This window comes from Xylocopa sonorina, chromosome 4 (genome assembly GCF_050948175.1).
Source record: "Xylocopa sonorina isolate GNS202 chromosome 4, iyXylSono1_principal, whole genome shotgun sequence".
NCBI lineage: Eukaryota > Metazoa > Arthropoda > Insecta > Hymenoptera > Apidae > Xylocopa > Xylocopa sonorina.
In genome coordinates, this window is record NC_135196.1 from 4,825,807 (window position 1) to 4,844,749 (window position 18,943).

At 41.0% G+C, this 18,943-nt stretch overlaps 1 protein-coding gene across 2 annotated transcripts in view; it reads right to left on the bottom strand.

Annotated features, from left to right (window-relative positions):
- LOC143423113 (lachesin) overlaps positions 1-18,943 on the bottom strand; it is a 308,507-nt gene that overhangs the window by 111,182 nt on the left and 178,382 nt on the right. For both annotated transcript variants that reach the window (XM_076894204.1, XM_076894203.1), the window contains exons 4-5: positions 17,115-17,273; positions 14,597-14,725 (exon numbers count right to left, since the gene is read on the bottom strand). In XM_076894204.1, the coding sequence (XP_076750319.1) occupies positions 14,597-14,725; positions 17,115-17,273 (288 nt within the window). The remainder of the gene's footprint in view (positions 1-14,596; positions 14,726-17,114; positions 17,274-18,943) is intronic.

Below are 18,943 nucleotides of genomic sequence, written 5' to 3' on the forward strand. Positions count from 1 at the left end.
ATTTTGCTGCTAACAATATTTTGAAACCTTGCTGGCTGGATAATAAAAGAAAATGGCAAAATTAGTTCTCGATCTTAAGAAATCTTCCATATATTCGACACGTGACTCTTTCTGTCATACATTTTTGTTATCCAACTCCAAAATGTTTGTCGCATGAAATAGTATTAATAATTAATGACTTGCTGCAAAGATATAATCTTAACCAAGAAGGATTAATTAATATGGAGGTCAAAGCTGATGGCTGACACAGATATTTCCCCAAAAAGGCAGGAAGAAAAAAAGAGATTGATCGCGATCGGGTTTTCGATTTATATTCAAATTTCGAACACACCCCCTACTGCGACCGGATATGGGGCCAACTCTCACTTTTCGTCGGTTATAGTGACCCGCGAAGAAGGGACATCGTTCTCGCGTAAATCTATTCCTGACAACTGTCATTTCTATCTTTATTACGCTGCAATCTAAAATTCGATTTAACTCGAAATATTTGATCCATCGAATTGAATTTGTCGTAATCGCCAGAAACGATTCGATCGAATTTATATAATGTATAAATGATACGAAAAAAAAAACAATAGCTTCACGTGTCATCCAAGTAATGCTTACCCCAAAATTCGATCCTTTAATGTTCCCAAAAAGCGAGCAAGACCAGCAAAAAAACGAACTGTTTCACGTGTTCGACGCGACGTTATTACATCCCACTTCCCCAGGGCGTTGTCGAAGAAAGAACGGTAATAATAATAAAGCAACGGTGACAAGAAGCTCGTGTAGAGGCCGCGAACTAATTCGCGGCGTGCAAAGCCGTAAAAATTCAACGCCTCTCAGAATTCATACGCGTCGTCAGCCGAGCTGTATTTAAAAAAGGGGAAACAAAAGCTCCTACGGCAACTCACCCCGTCTCCGTCTTTCTTTCTCTCCCTCCCTCTCTCTCTCTCACTCTCTCTCTCTCGTCCTCGTTCTACCCTTTCGCTGTTGTACCCAGTGCTGTTCGCGAGGAACGGGGACGAGGCACAGAATGCACTGTTCACGCGCGCGTTTTCAACGGAACAACAGACGCGGGAGATCAAAAACGTTGCCGCAAAATCACGGCACGTCGACCCTCGTGCTTTCAGGGTTAAATGTCTGAGCTGGCTTTCATTGTCGCCTGTTGCCGATGTAATGGCTCGCTCGAGGCTCGCTTCCTTTCGCCCCGTTACTCGGTTCCGCGTGCTGCTTAACCCTTTACGCGCTTTGCTTCATCCTTGCTACGTCCCTGTCTATTATTCCCTGAATCTTATTCCTTTCACGCGTCGTTGCCACCATTGTGTTTTTACGATTGTATCACCGTTGATTGCCATAAAATGAACACAGTAGAATTTTTGATCGCATAAAAATAATGCTCGTTTGAGTGAATCGTAGAATGTTCCGTTCTCTTTTTTGGTATCAACGTTGCCACGGTTTGGGGAATTTGTTACGATTTAAATGGAATTCTGAGAAAAATGCAAACTGATTTGTACAATATTTTTGTGTATTGTCTGGAAATTAAGATAGAAAATCTCTTGAAGAAATTAAGACACAATTGGATCGAAATTGACCCAGAAATCATAAATAGGGCGAGAGGTTCTTCTTTATAAAATATTCGATTAATCAGAATATTTAATTATTCAAACGTGCACCGTGATTATTTCGAACGATCAAGATTTTATCATATTTGTAGCACTATATAATTATGTCGTATTTCTTTTATCTAAATAAAACGCTACGATAAGCCATAGTTACGTTTAATCACTTGGAAAGAATACTTCGATTAGAACAAATTTCTCTTAATTTAGGCGCGTCAATTATTCTTTAGTTTCATTTAAAAAGACATACGAATGGCTGCATTTTTTGGTACGACTGCCTAAGAGCTGTATTTAATTTTAATTAGCAGGATTGTTATTTGTACAAATCCCAGGTCCTTTTGGAGGAAAATTCTCGTTTCAATTCTGAACATCTGCAGCGAATAAAGAAATTAATTAGACTAACAGCCCAACCTGACGATCGTACAGAATATTTCTCGCGCTGCTTCATAAAATTTCGTATGCACTATAAAACTACTTTTAGCTACAAAATAAACATAGCCAACAGTAAAAGTGTTAGTAAGAACATACATAAAAACGTATGCTATCAAATAATAGTTTAAACAAATTCACAAAATATCAACATTTGCATTGTATCTCAAGATACCAGAATTGATACTGTAAAAAAGAAATGAACACAAAAGCAGTGTAATACTCGATATAAATATTTATTTTACAGTTCCCTGTCTAATTCGCGATAAATCTGAAATTATTCCAGCTCGCGACAACCACAAACTAAGTTCCCAAAAAGGAATACCTTTTTGCATTCTCAACTACCATGAATCATCCTGCGTGCGGCGACCACCGCGACTAAAACAAATTCCGCGAGCAGCAAACGATAGCCTTGCAGACTAACGCACCTCGAAAAGCAAACACGCGATTCATTCGCATTAAACACCGCAAAAATGGGACACTGGGTTCCCTGAAAAAAGGAAGGACGGAAAAAGGAAAAGGAGAACGGCCGGGCCGCCGTTAAAACTTTGCAGCAGCATGTTCCAACGGAAAAATAATTCTCGGCTCGCGTAGACACCGTGTAAACACGTTTCTCGGCCGAGCAGGACAGCAAGAGCGCCAATATTTCATCGTATCGCGCGACATTCGCTTATGAAACTTCTCCTCCTTCTGCTCGACGTATAACCAGCATCGTTCACGAAATCCGGCGTGCCCATTTAACCCCTCGACTGATTCAATTCTCATCTAGCTGCGCGTTGGTTTCAGTTTTAACACGTGAAATTGTACTTTTCTTTCGAATAGCTGTTGGCAGTTTGAAGTCAACTGATAATCTAGGAGAGATAATCTCTTTGTAGTGTACACGTGTCTCATGATTTACCAATTCACTATGGTTATCCAAGAAGAATCTATTCGTTGCCTGAGAAATTTCTAATCTAATGTTTTTCCACCTTATAGAAATGATAGAAAAGAAAATTTATCTTTGATTTCTATCACATATATACATATAGAACTTTTCTAATTTAATTCTGCCGACAATTGTAGAATTAACTTTCAAAGACGGAAGCCATGATAAGTTAAGTGGACGTTGCACTATATATAGGTAGCGGTCCTACAACGCCATTAAATGGCCAGCAACACTTACTTCGTCTTCCACAAGTTCTCACTTCCGCTTTCAATTTCTATTTAAGAGAGATATCGACCATTGATAAGTCCATTAACAGATCCAGAATGAAACGTTTTTCCTTCCCCTTTTTCTCCCTTTCTTTCCTTCCTTTCCTCGCAGATACACACAATACAGCAGCCACCCTTTATACAGGCATATAATAAAATACACAGGAATAAATAAACGTAACACATTCAGAAGAAATTACGTTTTTGTATTTCAACGCATTCGCAGGTCTTTCATGATTAATTATGCATGTGATACCAACTTTTTAATAAGATATATCACCGACAACGTAGGTAAGAATCATGCTTTCCTCAATTTCCACCCTTTCCTCCTTCACTTTCTCCCTCGCTTCTATCTATTATTTAATCGCCCTCCCTATTTCCTCGCGTCGGCTGAATTTCACTGGCAACGATACTCTTGTTCCCGTGGATTAAGACGGAACGCCTTTTCTTCGCTTCCCTATGTCTACCGTGAATAGGACGCGGTCCCAGAGGCTGAATAATTCTCGCGATTAAGCTCAACGAGAATTAAGAGCAACGTGAATTAATTAGGAAAATTCGAGCGGCCAGTTAGGCGATCGAGTGTATCTACGTGGCAATCATTAAATCGAAGGTACGCTGACGTTGGGTTCGTTAAACTGGTGGAATGAAATCGCGCGGAGCGTGTTCGTTCGGCGAATTACCGTTCCCTTTAACGTTCAACTTAATACGGAGCGACGCATTGCAGTTTGCGTTGAACGCTTCAGTTATTTGAAGCATTACGTGCTCGCATAAAGAAAATGGGAATTTCGTTTAGAAAAATATGAAAAGCAGATGCGAATTTCGCTGCGATGTAATTCTCGTAAAATGCTCGGCTTTTAATTTCCGTCCAGCGCTGTTATCAAATTAACAGAAATTGCTAACTGAAGAATATTTCCATCTTCGAGTGTTCGAAGAAGTGATTGCGATTTATAAAGAAATTCTCGATACGCAACGATGTACAGCTTCGTTAATCAATCAATAATTAAATATCTAATATAACGAATGATCATGCGAACGAGTCAGTGCATCGATCGTTCTATCGTATATTATGTTCGAATTATTTGCAGTTGTATATAAATAAAATCAACTTCCAATATCAATAATACAGTTCGATAAATTCATAAATATTAACAGCACAGGAAAATTCATTTTTCCCAATTAAATTCAGACGTCTGACGAGACGTCTGGAATACCCAGCCGGTGCGATGGAGTTCTGTCTCCTGATATTATTTAATCATGTACACGGTAGTGCCAGCGCAGCGGGTCAAAGAGCAAAGTTTCTTCACGCGAGCAGCGCCAGAGAGGCAGCCATCGCAGATAAAGAAAGGGACGCCCTTTCGTTTAATTGCAGACGACCGACATGATGTCCTAACGATAGTGGAAAAAATGATGATGCGAGCCAGCAGACGAAAATACGCGTGTTCCTTCCATAACTTGCAGACTTGCCCCCCTCGCGTCTGCGCGTGTTGATTTAGGCACTAATATCTGCCACCCTTTCGTGACGAACATGAACGCACGTTCTTGTCTACGAAAAAACGTACAACGACTTAACCGGTTAAATAAGTACATTAAATTTGAAAATCAAATTGTACATTAGAAACTTTCATTCTAGATTTTTAACGCTTCTTTTCTCGTACATTTTATATGTAGAATAACTTTCTGTTCGATTGTTTATGCTGTTGGTCACTAATGGTATCACTAATGCTGAATATACGAATTTACGATGTTTCATCAAAGTTCTAAATGGCATAAAATATTAAACAAAGCTCCATTGAATAATAAAAACCAAAGAGAAAACGATATTTACGTCGATAAACGTGACACTACACACATTTACGACAAATAAATATAATTTCTCGAGAAATCTCAACTTCAGCGGAACAGAAAAGCTTCGCTAAGAAACGTCCTGAAAAAAGCACAAACCAGCAGTGCAGATGTATCAACAACCGAAAGCGCAGAATAAACAAGAACATTCGAAGGAATAACCATAAAACTAACGGCGACAAGCACGTGGCGCCAGCGTCGAGACCGCCAGTTACCACCACGGACTCGCAACTCCGTTCTCCAACATGGTGGCGCGTCGTCGTTTCCTTTCCTCGCGTCGGACGGGCTAGGAGAAGGCTGCTGGAGGAGAGAGGACGAAGGGACGGAGAGAGTCAGCGAGACACGTTAATGAGTTTTTCGAGGGACGTGCCCGGGCGCGGAGACGATCGACAAGAGTCGGGAATTAGAGGCTACGCGAGTCACGGAAGGGAAAGGGTCGCGCGTCTGGCTTCTGGAGTAAAAAAAAAAAAAGAAAAAAGCAGAAGAAAAGAGAGAGGAGCAAGAGGGGACGAAGGAGCACGAAGCTATGGCCGTGGCTCGAGATCGATCTCCCAGTTTTAAATTTAAATAAACGTCAGCTCTTGGCCGATAAGACCTTGTGTTCGCAATAGACGCGCCTCGAACCGCCTCCCCTCCCTCCAGCCCCAACGGGGTGCAGTCACAGTCGCAATCTTTCTTCCTACGGGGTCTTAGGTAGCTAGGTGAGCGGGTGGCTGCCGCGACAGACGTGGAAACACGACCGTCAGATCGATATCGAGAGAAAATCCGATCATTATTGTGCTTCTTTTCACAGTCCTAAAAGGTTTCCGCGGCAGCTACGGGGGCTCCTTTCGTAGCGGTGGAACTGATTGAAATTTTTTTAGAGAACCCTGCACCCTCGCGCACCCCCCCTCTCTCGTTCCGCCTTGCGTCGTAGGCCCTATTTTCTACTTCTTTTTTTCTTTTCCCTTTTTTTTTTTTGCTACTCGGCTTCCTTGGCGCTTGAACGAATAATGGAATCCTTTAAGCAACGAGGATTCCTCTCCGCCATCCGCGAATTATGATTTGCATGCGTAAAGCGGATTTTACGTACTTACGTTCCCCTTTTTTTTTCGACTCGAGGCAGACGCTGTTGGTCGTTCGATTAGTACCTATCGATTGGCACGGTATTGTGCTACTTTTACTGTTGGTAATTGGTTAGTCTGGGTTTTTAAGTTTATTTCGTTAGCTCGACTTGAGTAGCTTTTTGGGTAAATTTTATTGGAATTTCGATTATTCAATTTTATTTGTAGACTTGAACTCTCTTTAATTAGAATGTTATTTTCATATTAGAAAAGGATAGTTTTGAGCAAAACAAAATCGACGAGATAATATAGAATTCGATTATTTTTTATTATTATTTAGACAACGTTGCCACGAAATTGTTCAGATATATTCTTGCACCAAAATCCTCGAATACCAGTCATCGACGAAAGCGTTTTAAAAAGATTTCCTGCGAACAGATGCTGGAAACGCTTCTAAAAAAAAAAAAAATGGAAATCCTTCGACGGCGCGAAAAGTCGCTCGCGCGAATATCGCGAATCTGGTTCCAAGTGATTCGCAACAGGACGATTGATCGCGAATTCGCCGGTAGATTAGCGCTCCGCTGCGAAATCGCGTTTTCGTCGGTTCGAGGAGCACATGATTTTGCGTGAAGGCGTACGGGACGCGGAGGGGTGGTCTTTAGCCGGATAAACTGAAATCGATGGATTCAAACGGCGATCTGTAATATCGGGGAACGCCGCGATGCGCGTTTCCGTGCAGATTTCCAATTTCCGCCGCTACCGCCGGACAATTAAATTACAATCGAGAGACGCGATAAGCGCGCGGCACTCTTGCGCGGATAACGAATGTTTCAAGGTGGCGTCGCTCAAATCGAAAAAGATTCTTGACCCGGTTGCGCCATCGATGCCACTCGAGCAACGATACGAGTGGCGTATTTAGGATTCTAAAAGGCGACCGAAAATGTGCAGTCGACGTTTAGCTGATAAATGAAATTCCATCTAGAGAGCTGTTGATATTTATGGATTAATGGAAGATGAAACGGATAGAAAACTTACACGAATGCAATGACAGCATTTTTTCTGTCTTGAATTTTAATTTGAAATTTTATTCTAGCTTTTGAAATCGCGAGAAAGACATACTAATTTATCATATAAATGTGTGTTTTTCATTATATATATAGTGATTCAATAAAGAGATGTTTGGCTCGGTTTTAAAACATTAACGTGATCTACTTTCTTTAATAAGAAAATACGTGAGGACAGTAATAATCGTAATTTAATTTAATAAGGCTGTAGACACGATGTAATGGAATAGTTCGAGATGAGAAAAAAGATAAGAATTCAAATATTTATCTACATACAAATTCAATATGAAAAAAAGTGAACAAACCGTGGATGGTTATGCATCGACGAAAGAATTAAAATCTGCAAGAGCAGCCTGAAATCCATAATACTAAAAAAATATGGAAAATGTCCCCAGCAAGGTACACGTCGCAAAATTTCGAGCGCGGAGCGCAAATCCCCGTTCACAAATATCATTTCTTTAATGGCGTTTGTAGAATTAAATTTCGCAGAAAAATTCGCTAGTCCGCTTACGATTGAAACTCGCTCCAAAACAGAATTAAAACCTCCATAAAATTACGATTCCCCTTTGATTTCGACCTAGGAATCCTGTTGCGAACATGTCTGTTCGTCGATTTTTATACCAGCTGTAACGTTCGAATGGCGAAAAAGGAAAAGGTAGGGAAAATTAGGCATTAAAATCGCTTAAATGCGCACGGGGGACGCGAATAAAAATGGCAGCAGGGTAGAACCGGGTCTCCGTCCATCGCACGGCCATGCACACTCCGCGGTAATTTTGTTTCCGAGTTTGCAGGTGGCTTAATTTTTGCCACAACACGTCTGTCGGTACGCGGCTCGTCCCGCGTAGATACGGCACGGATTTTTCTCGTTGCTGATTTTAATAACAGATTGCCACTGGAGCCGCGGCCAGGAGGAAGGACGACGGTGGTCCCAGGGGTGGCTGGGCGAAGGGCGCTGGGAACGAGAGGAGGGTGGCGGCTGACTCACTGCTTATACGTGACTACGTCGGTTCGACCGTCCCCCGACTCTCCCATCCACTGGTTCAACCCCTCTAGATTCACCGCGGTGTCTTGCAGTTTCGTTACCTCCGACCTCGATACTTGCCAGCCGATGAATTCCTTCGGACAGATTAAGCATCGATTCGCTGCTTTCCATGGTCCCACTTTCGTTAAGATAAAACTGGACTACGAGCACAATTTTCTAGGCGAGGGATTGGAGTTGTCGAGTTAGAGAGATTTGTGGTTTCTATTTTGTTTTTAAATTGGAGCGGTTCTTGCAAACAGCGACCTAGGTTTTGCTTACTTGCAGATAGAGAAGTGTAACGAGGATCTGGGAGATTGCAAATTTTATATTTTTTGCTAACACGAATGAATTTGTCAAGATTTTGCATCCGAATGGTCATAGTTTTAAATATTTTTTTAAATAGATTCCAACTTTAATTTGACTTCGTTCCAAAAAATCAATACAACTTAGTATCGTTTCAAAATGTTCCAAATATTTTTGGAGAAATAATTGACTGCAATAGCTTACTCTTTCGAAGAATAAAAAGTGATCATCCCTATTTACTTTCTCATTTTTCAGACATTCAAAGTACATGTAGGATTTATTGTCCTTTTCGTGGTACATAACAAATGAGGAAGCAGAGGGATGTAAAATCTACGGATTACCATGACGAGTTTGACTAAAATTTTAAGCAATGCAGAAAAGCGCGAGCTCCCGTTAGATGTTCTAAAGCAGAAGTCTCTTTAACACGTTCGCTGAAGTTTTGAATAATAGAATAAAACGGCTCCTCCGTGTCATTATTTAATTTTTAATTGCCAGACTTTCCGACAATCCGGAAACGACTTTGGCCAACCAGAAAATTATTAAAATTTAAAACTTAAATTAATCATTTAACATACAGAAGTACATTACTTGCGCTATAACTGATGAAAATTTATCGGCAACTTTTATCTGTTGTATTTATTATATCTTTAACGTGAGTTTCATACGTAATTTATGTTATTTTACAAAGTATAATAGACAATTTAAAACACTGTCCGCTTTAAAAATTCTAGAAAGAACTATACGCTTTCGATCTTTCCTTGCCTGACTAATCGTGGACCTATTTCACTTGTTCTTCACTGTACAAATTTAAGGGAGTTCTATAAAGAATTGCTGCAAGACGAAATAATTTTAAAACAAAACTATATCATTTCTAGACAATACACCATAAAAAGAATAAAATTGCAATAAATACTAGAATCTAAGTTACAAACAATTTCAGAATAAAGCAGCTCCAAAATAATACTTCGTTCTCCAGCGATCTAAAACAACTGCGATATACTTTTACCACGCGTCTTTGTCGTTTATACTATCCCGTATATTTCCCTGAAATCTCTTTTCCATTCTAACTCTATATACGTTTCTCACGGCTTCACGCGAGTCTTGTCAATGTTTCGTCTTTTCATATTTCACATATCTGCACGATACGCTTGCTGGCCATCCTCTACATCTCTTTCCTTCACTTTCCTACCCTCGTGTCTTTTCTTAAGACAAAAGTACGTGCACAAAATTGATTTCAAACGAAGATTATCGTACTTATGTAATTTTTATCACTACTATTATTATCTTTATCAACTTTGATATTTATCCGCAAACCACACGAACCAACGAGCATTCTTGCATCGCTTGGAGCATCAAACAAATCCATATTCCCGTTCATATGCAGTCAATTAACCGCGGCAACGTTTCTCGTCGAGAAAAAGAGGACTTCAGTCGAGGGAGGTTAAAAACTCGAGCGGCGAGAAAGCACAGAGGCATATCGCGGTCTCGTATAAATCCGTAAGCGGCCTTTGACCAAGGAGTCGGTCGCAGGAGGAGGAACGTGTCCGTGAGCCGGGCTCATTTTCCCAACAGATTTCCCGTTTCTTTCCCGGAGCTCTCTGTTCCGCGAGAAATTACCACGTCCCGCAGGTAGATTTGCCTGCGCCAATCCGAGTGCAACGGCCATTAACCGTGGCGACTGTGTCCAAATTAAAAAACGGCGGCTTAGCCTTGCTCGTCGCGCTACTTTCTTCCTCCTCTTCTCTCGCTCCTCTCGCGCTTCGTGGATTACACGCGATCGATAACGAGCGCTACGCAAACTGGTATCGTTGCATACGTTTTGACACGCGCGCGACACACGCGTTCGTTTACAGTATGAATGGAGCCATTTTAAGAGAATAAACGAGCGTGGTGCGCGAAGGATTGATTAAAAAGGGTCGCATGTAAAACTGTGGCGCCCGAGCTGGCTGAATCTGAGAATCCGCGCTGAGAGGCGAACACGCGAGGCGTTCGTTGGGCGAAGATTGGCCGCGTGGGGTGAGAGAATTGGCAATTTAGGTGAACCGTGTCACTTCGAAGGGACGCAAACTTTACTTTACGCTGGATAAGGGCACGTTTAAGAGGAGAGTGTACAGTCTACGGAAATATGTGTTATTTAACTATGCATGCTGCGGTTACTGGGTTTATGTACTTTTTTCGCGACCGTGTTTTGTCCTTTAATATTTGATGGGTGTGCTGTTTGTCGAACCACGTTTAGTATGGATGGAATACTATGCAATCTGACGACAAGTTGGATACTGTTTTATTAAAATTTAATGCTAAACGTTCCATCTTTATTTGCAAAAATAATTTCTTCTTATTTTCTTTATTTATTGTAGAGCAAAAATATTTGCTGTGCGATGTTACAGTTTGATTATCATTAAACCTGCTCACGTGTCAGAGTAGTGATTTGCAACGCAATATAAAATAAATCGTTAAGTAAATGTGAAACATTGAATATGTCTGAGTGGTCGTGATTAATGTTTGAGCGTTTCGTGGGAGAACGAACAATTTCAACTGATATTACTATACACACGGTTTTACTGTTATTCGATTTCCGAGAGCTATCTCAAACAACTACACAACACGACGGCAAAGGGAATAGATTTGGTGGCACGCGACATGCGCAAGCTATGTGGCGAATTAACCATTCCCACTTCCGTTTAACTAAACAACGAAACAACGCGATCCTTTGACGAGCCAGAGACGACTCAGTTGTGTCTGTACGAGACTCGAGGGATCGACTACAATGCATTTAATGTAAGAAACAACACCAACGCGTTTCACCAAACTGTTAATGCGCTAGACGAAACTTTGATCGCAGTTATTGTTTAATGCAATTACACTCTTTATTGCATTCGATGTAACGCGTCTACGCATATTTATATTCCAATTTTTACGATTCATGTCCCATTTTTTTTCTTATAAAATTATTATTTTAATTCTTTTTAAGTTGAATGAATCGTTAATGTACAAATTGAGCTTGTAAAACTGAAACTCAAGACCTTCTTTTGAAAAGAATTTTCGAAATCTATTTCCAAATAAATTTAAATGTTTGCAAATTAATCCAACGAATGTCATTTGAGAAATGACTTGAATTTTTGTTTGGTATGCGCTGTAAAATAAATTAGGAGGCTGTAACAGTGCTATCATATATGACAAGAAGACGTTCAATTATCGGACACGGGGAGAGAGTGGTTTTTCAGCTCGTAAACTTGTAACGTCATTGGGACGATGAAGATGGGTGTAATCTATCCAACCGTTTAATTAATTTTCGCTAAAGCGTGCAAAAACGTACGAGACCAGTTGAAATTATCGCTTTTAATTTGATCATTCTTCCCCACGGTACGCTCGCTTTCATAACGTATCGATTATAATTTAATCGTCCGCTCTATTCAATCTGCTTCAACTATTAGAGATAACAATTGCCCAATTTTGCGTAAATTACATGTACCTCGTTTTCAGATTATCCGTATATCACTTTCCACGTTAATCAATTAGCCATCGATAAGGAAATACCAATTAAAGCTCTGTACCTCTTCCCACTAATCCTTGATTGTATCATATCATATTGAAGTCGTTCCTTCTTTTGCTGTCAACGCGTGTAATGACATGATACTGTCCAATAAAACAGTTTACATTCACTCGTGCAATAACAAAATTAACAGAACATAAGTGACATAACATAGTAGCAATTAAGCGAGAAAAATGGTAGACGGAATGAATATTAGAAGAAGGAAAAAAAGAAGTGCGAGTTCTGCTAGGACAGATCTGAGAATCTACAGCAACTTACAAGAAAGTGTAGCGTTCTGGAAATGGGTGTTCGCATAGGAGAAATAGCGAACGAGAAAGGAAGCGATAGGGCGGTAGAATGGGCGAGAAGAATGGCGAACAAGAAATAAAAAAGCGGAGGCATTAAAGGGGTAAGCAAAGACAACAGACAAAATAAGAAAAACAAAGTGTAAATAGATAGAGTAGACATAGCAAGAGGACAGAGAAATATCCATATACAATTAGTAGAGTAAAAAGAAAAGAGGAAAGAAGAATGAACGTAGAAGCGAATAAGTATGTACAGGCAGTATGGGCGCGAGTTAGAACACTAAGAGATAGTTTCTTTTTATAGCTGGAAGACTGAGATAAATTATTTCTATTATACTATGATAGTAATTAACAGATAAACGAAAAACGATCGAATGATCTTCTCGTTACAGACACCAGGTCCCTGGCGTCTTTGTACGGTTCGCGCAGAAAATTCTATTTACCCCCAGTATCCCAGTCCCTTCCTTTTCAATTCCGATCCGCACCCGGTAATGCATATCGCGGACAGAACTATTACATTACTCGATGGCAATTTGACTTCAAAGGGCTCCGGGGTAGTACTCGTTGACAAAAGCTTTTGCCCAGGAGTACCCGGCTACAAATGGAATTAAAGGACCCCTAAAAGGATAATCCTCCGCGCGCGCATCCGCGGAGAGACCAGGGGCAAAAACATCCCCTCTTTTTAGCGAGCCCGCGAGCCCTTCCGTCTCCCGCTCGACGACCATCTGCTCTCACTCTCTCTCTCTCTGGCCCTGAATCACAATTCGACGCTTCTTTACGGCGCCGCTAAATTAATTAGTCTCGCTTTAACCGAAGGGATAACTCCTTGGTTTTCGTATCCCGTCGAGCGCGTGGCTCTCGGTTTTCTTTACGCGTAACCACGGTCGCACGTAATTCCGCGCGAACCCTCGTCAACTTTTTACGTTCGTTTCCATCCGCGCTTTCATCGCGGACTTTCACCGTGAATCAATCTTGCGCCTTAATTCTACGACGATTAATAATTTATATTAACGGTCATTCTTATAACTCGTTCGTTGATAATTCTGTTGTGTCGCATATGGAATGAGCAGTGCTCGTTTTCGTAGACGATACATCGAACGGTTTGTTAACAGTTCAAGCTGTTCAAAATTAAAAGGTAAACGGAACACTGACTCCAAACGAACTTGCACGCGTCGAATTTAAATTAATTAAAAGTATCAGCAATTGCAAGAGAAACCAATAGGAAGCCTTAAACCAACACTTCAAAAGTAATTGCTTCGAAAACAACATATGTACAATTATCATCCCCTATTTCTACTGTTCCAAAGATTCCTTTCTTCCCTCTTTAAACGTTCAGTTTCTGGATTCTATTGGTTTCTCTGGTTCGCCTTTCACTCGACTCGATAATAGTCGAGCTTGCAGGAAACTGGGCAACGTGTCAGAGAGGATCTGAGCCGTGGTAAAGGCACGCGTTCAGTATTTAGGAGAGGCAGTAACGTAACAATAGACAAGTACACGGGGCAGAAACGGAGTAACGGTGTGTCGCGGTTCACCCGAGCTTACTTTTATGTCCCAGCGCCACCGTTGGCTTCGCCACCCTCTGTGCCGCCGTCCGCTTTCACGCTTTCACGCGAGTCAACCACCGCGCGTCTCTCTTCCTCTCTCATCCTGTCGCCCGTTTCGCCCCCACGGACGAAAGTAGAGACGCGAGATGGGTCTAAGTGGCAAAGAACCGCTTTGTCGCGGGACACCTCTCCCTGTTATTAAATTGTATGTATGTTCTTCAACCCTTTCGACCGCCCTCGCGCCTCGCCCTTCGCGTCCACGCGTGTCGCGGAGACGGAAGATGCTCGCGTTTGTCTACAGTTACCCGTTTTACCAAATGGGATTCGCCACGGTAGCTGCCGTTCATAAAAGGGAACGATGGCGCGCTTTTTGCGAGTACTTTGGGGTTAAAAATAATAGTGAATTTGTCGTTGATTAAATTCACACGCTGTTTTAAACGTGTTGCGAATAATATTAATTAAGTGGTATATTTTGATTACTGTAGAGTTTTAACGAAATTCGTTCTAAGTTAATTTTTTAACGTACTGATCTTTATGATACGATTAACTCTTTTTCCGATGTTCTTCATTGTTTATACTCAAATATCATGTGCAAAATATCATGTGCAATTCTGTAATTAAGATTTCAGCAAATTCTAAAAGTCAGAGTTTCCACGGATGCGAACGATAGTCATTACGTATTGTAACAACAATTCCAAAGAATTTCAAAAGGAATACTCACAGTCAACGGAGACTTTGATCTGCTTGCTCACTGTCGGTGGGACGCCGTTCGTCGCGATGCATAAATAAACGCCCATGTCCAGTCTTGAGATGCGCGTTATTTCCAACGTGTCGCCTTTCCACTCGGGCACTGGAAATGAAGAGCGTCACTTTAGCGTGGCAAACAATTTCGCTTACTTTTTTTTAATTATTCGGCCAATCGGACGCGGCGGAACGAACCGTAACCGACCTCGCTAATTGACAAACCGACACTCGAGGACGAAGGGGATGGCAGAAAAGTCTGAAATTAATTCGCCTGCGTATAAATTCGTTCTACTCGCGAAAATACGAGAATTCTGAACAGTCTTATATACTCGTTTTTTCACATTTTCAATACCTCAGCATAATTTGATTTGAAACGTCAACGAGAGTCATGTATGAAACCATAAGTATTTTAATACTTGAGGGACCGTTTCTCGATGAAAGGTGAAAAGACATTAATCGTGAATAAATTGGCGCGTTCTGAGAGACGAATGTGAAATGAATTTTAGAGGAGATAAATTCGTTTAATTCTGATCTATCGCGTTGAAATATTTCTTAATCGGCTCTGTATCATCCGCTCTAATCCAATACCTTTGACCACTCTTAAATATTGATCGTTCCGAACTGATCATTAGTTTTTAACGTTGAAATAAGTTATATATAAAATTATACACATATGTGTATCTTATTTAAAATATAATTGAACTGAATGTTCCTATGAATTTTATTATAAATAAGCGAAGACTGAAACGCGAGTAAATTAGTGTCCATTTATAATTTTCCGTTTATAATTTAGCGTCGTGCGTAACATCGAGGTGGAGAACAGTTTCATCGCTTCGAGGCCGCATTAATTACACATCCCCCGTTCCAGCGTCAAACTCACCGCAGGAATTCAGTGTGCGTCACAGTAACGTTAATGATTCCGACTGATCCTCCAATTCCAGCCGCGGTGAAATTTTTCATCCGTCGAGAAGGCAACGCGACCGCCGCCCCGACGCCTGCGACGCGTCAAATCCCAGCGAATTACAGCCCTCAAAGATCCGTTCCGTCATCCCCTATAAATTAGAGCGCGCCTTGGCCCGTGAAACGACGCGTGAGAATTCAACCGAGCCGTTCTTCGGGACGCAACGTAATTATGCGTCACAAAATTCTTATCGCGGTCGTTAACGACATCGAATCCTCGCGGCTGCGTCACGCGTTAATGAGGAACGCGCCTCACCCTTCCTAGAGTTTTTTTCCTATTAAATGCACTGTCGTGCGACAGCTTTTTATATACATTTCCTTCCTTCTTTTTTTTTTTTTTTTTTTGGTCCCCTCCCCAGCCCTTCGTACGTGGTTTCCTCTCTGTGACAGCGGTAACACAGTTTTCGAGCCGGCGCGCGTTTGATCTTCGGACAGAAGCCAGACGAATGTCATTATTTTTAATTGCCGCGCGCCTCGAGTGCGCGAAATATATCAAAACGCGTCCACGGTTCGACGTCGACGGTGCCTCGGGAAAGACGATGGCGGCTCGATTATTTAAAGATCGAGGAAGGGTTGACGGATGTTCAGTGTCTTCGAAAATGGCTACGCGATTTTCTATGTTGCTCCTCGATGTAATTGTGAACACTGAATGTTAGTTAAAATCATTGTTGATGTGTGGATGAAGCATCAGTGGTAATGTAGAGGTAACATAGCTATGAATGTTCTATTTTTTTTCTTTGGACATACAGTATAAAAATTGGTACTTGTACAGTACGTATGTACTTTATCATTTTTGTGTGTGATTTTTTAATTCTTCCTTTTGTTTCAATTATCAGAAAACAAAATTATTTTGTATGATAGGTTTCAAATCATGCACTAATAAATGATTTGAGGCGCATTGCTTCGGTTTGCTGTGAAAGAGAAGAGATGGAAGGAAATGAGAGGGAAGAATGTTTCGTCCTGGTCCTGCTAGTGGACTCATTAATAAAGCTACCTATCAGGCTCTGCCTTAGACAGGCCAAGAAGTAGTATATATTGAAATGGATAGAAAACTGTGTGCCTTCGGGAAATTATGGATGTCGTTGTCTTTCTAACGGGGAGTGTCAGAGGGTCGTCACAGATTTTTCAAAGACATTCAAATTAATCGATTTTTCGCTTATTTCGGTCCTCTGTGTATTTCTATTATTAATATTAAATTTGCTGAAAAATATCGAACATATCACGCGAGTATTTATCAATTTATTGCAAATAAAAGAAAATCAACTGAGTACGTTCTCCATATTATACTGCCTCGAGTGGAACAGGAAACGAAGTGGAGAAAGAAATTGATGAGAAGGATGTGTATCTCATCGAGAGAAGCTATTAAAACGATGCATGACAAATAGAAAGGTTATCAAACCGTAACGTCGAGTTGTAACGAGCAATTTGAATATCGAATTAAAGAACAGCCAATCGTATTTAACGACCGTACGCGACATCGGCGTATTACTGCGACGATACTTAATTCCAGGGACGCAGCAAGGACGTGTACTCACCAGAGAACGTTTTGTTAATTGAGATCTTCGAGCCGTCGTCTCTTTTCCAGCTGATGTTTGGCTTGGGACTTCCAGTCGCCTTGCACGTTAGACTCACGTTCGCACCTTCCCGTACAATGGCATCCGACGAGGTCTGGTAGTCCTCTATGTTCGGAGGCACTGCGAACAAAAACACGTTTGCGTATTATGTTTGCCTAGGCAACAATGACGATGAGACGCTTCGTCAACAATCGAGCATCTATACAATTACGTAGGCTGTCTCGTTCTTAGTCGAAACAGTTAAATTCTCGCTTGGATTAAATTCTTCGATAACAGTTCACTCTGATAAAAAATTCTGACATTCGTATACTTCTACTCTGTTTAAAAAAAAATTTCTATACAAAACGAATTGAAGTATAATTTTTAAGTAAATGCATATCGTCAGAAGCGATACTGATACTATTGAATCATCATCGATCTTGTCTCTTACATATTCGTTTAATATGTACCTAGCAGAGATACTTTAAAGGACGTTCGAAAGGTTATCGTATTAACGTTCAGTCGAATCTTTTCATGGAAATCAAAAGGACTCGGCTGAACGTCACGATCGAACAGCCAGCTCTCGACTAGCCACCGTAATCTCCAACGCAAATCAGATCCGTTCGTCTTTCATCCGCGAAGAAGTGTCCAGCTAGGAGCCGTTCGAGCAACGTAAATCAGGGAGGCGTATCGCGAACGCTTCAATCGCGATCAAGGGTGCCGCAATCGTGCAAAAGAGCGACGTCGAAAAGGACGGTCAGATACGACAGCGGTCGCAATAATAAAATTTGCATGACACAGGGCTGGCCTCGAGTGGACCTAGGTCGAGTAAACGGTTCGAGGGATGCTTCCGGCTAAAGGGTAGGGACAAGAAGAAACTCGATGGTATTCTTTCACATGCAAATCGAATTCAAAGTTAAAGAAGAGTCGAGTGGGGGCAGGTGAAGAAGAAGTAGAAGAAGAAGAAGTAGAAGAAGCAGCCTGGTTCGACAATGTTGCAAAGGGGTTGAAGATGATCGTTCAGGGGAATCTAGTTACAACCGCGGAAACGGTTCGCAAGCGGCCTTCAGGGCTGCTACGAGCTGCCAGAGGGGCAAAGGAAACGAGAAATGCGGCCATATAAGAGGACGAGGAAGGGAAACCCCCGTTAAAAAGTCGTAATCACTAGCGATAAGAGGCCTTTTCAGAAGGGGAGGAAACGTCTTGAAGGAGAGACTCACCTCGCCTTGGGGTACATGTCTCAATAGCGATTCAATCTATTCGATCATTTGAAATTAAAAAGAAAGGAATCCACGATTAGAAGATTGTGTGCATTGTGTGTTGAATAATCAAATTATTATTATAGAGAATTAATTTTTGTACGAACGCGTGATATTATCACATGAGTGTGAAGCATTTTGTGTATTAGGATGGTGAAAGATTTAGAGAAAATATCTATTTGCCTTGAATGGTTACCTTGTAGATTACAAAATGCATATTTTCTAGATTGCAATCGTAGTTCGCGACTCAACAATACTAATCCTTTGCACTCGAATGCCCCTTCTGAGAGGATATTAGAATTGATTAGTAATTAGGAAAATTAAACTTATTTCACCAGAAGTTGCCCTGAAGTTTTCTATGAAATGGAAATTTTCTATTGCTGGTAGACCTTACCAAACAGTTTTCACTTATAATAAAAATAATAGAAACTATCGCTAGCGTCCGGAAACGTATCGAGTTCAAAGGGTTAAATTTTTGTTTTAGAGCAATCTTACGTATCAATTTTCACTGTTCTACTCTATTCTAATTTTTATATATTTTTATATCGACAT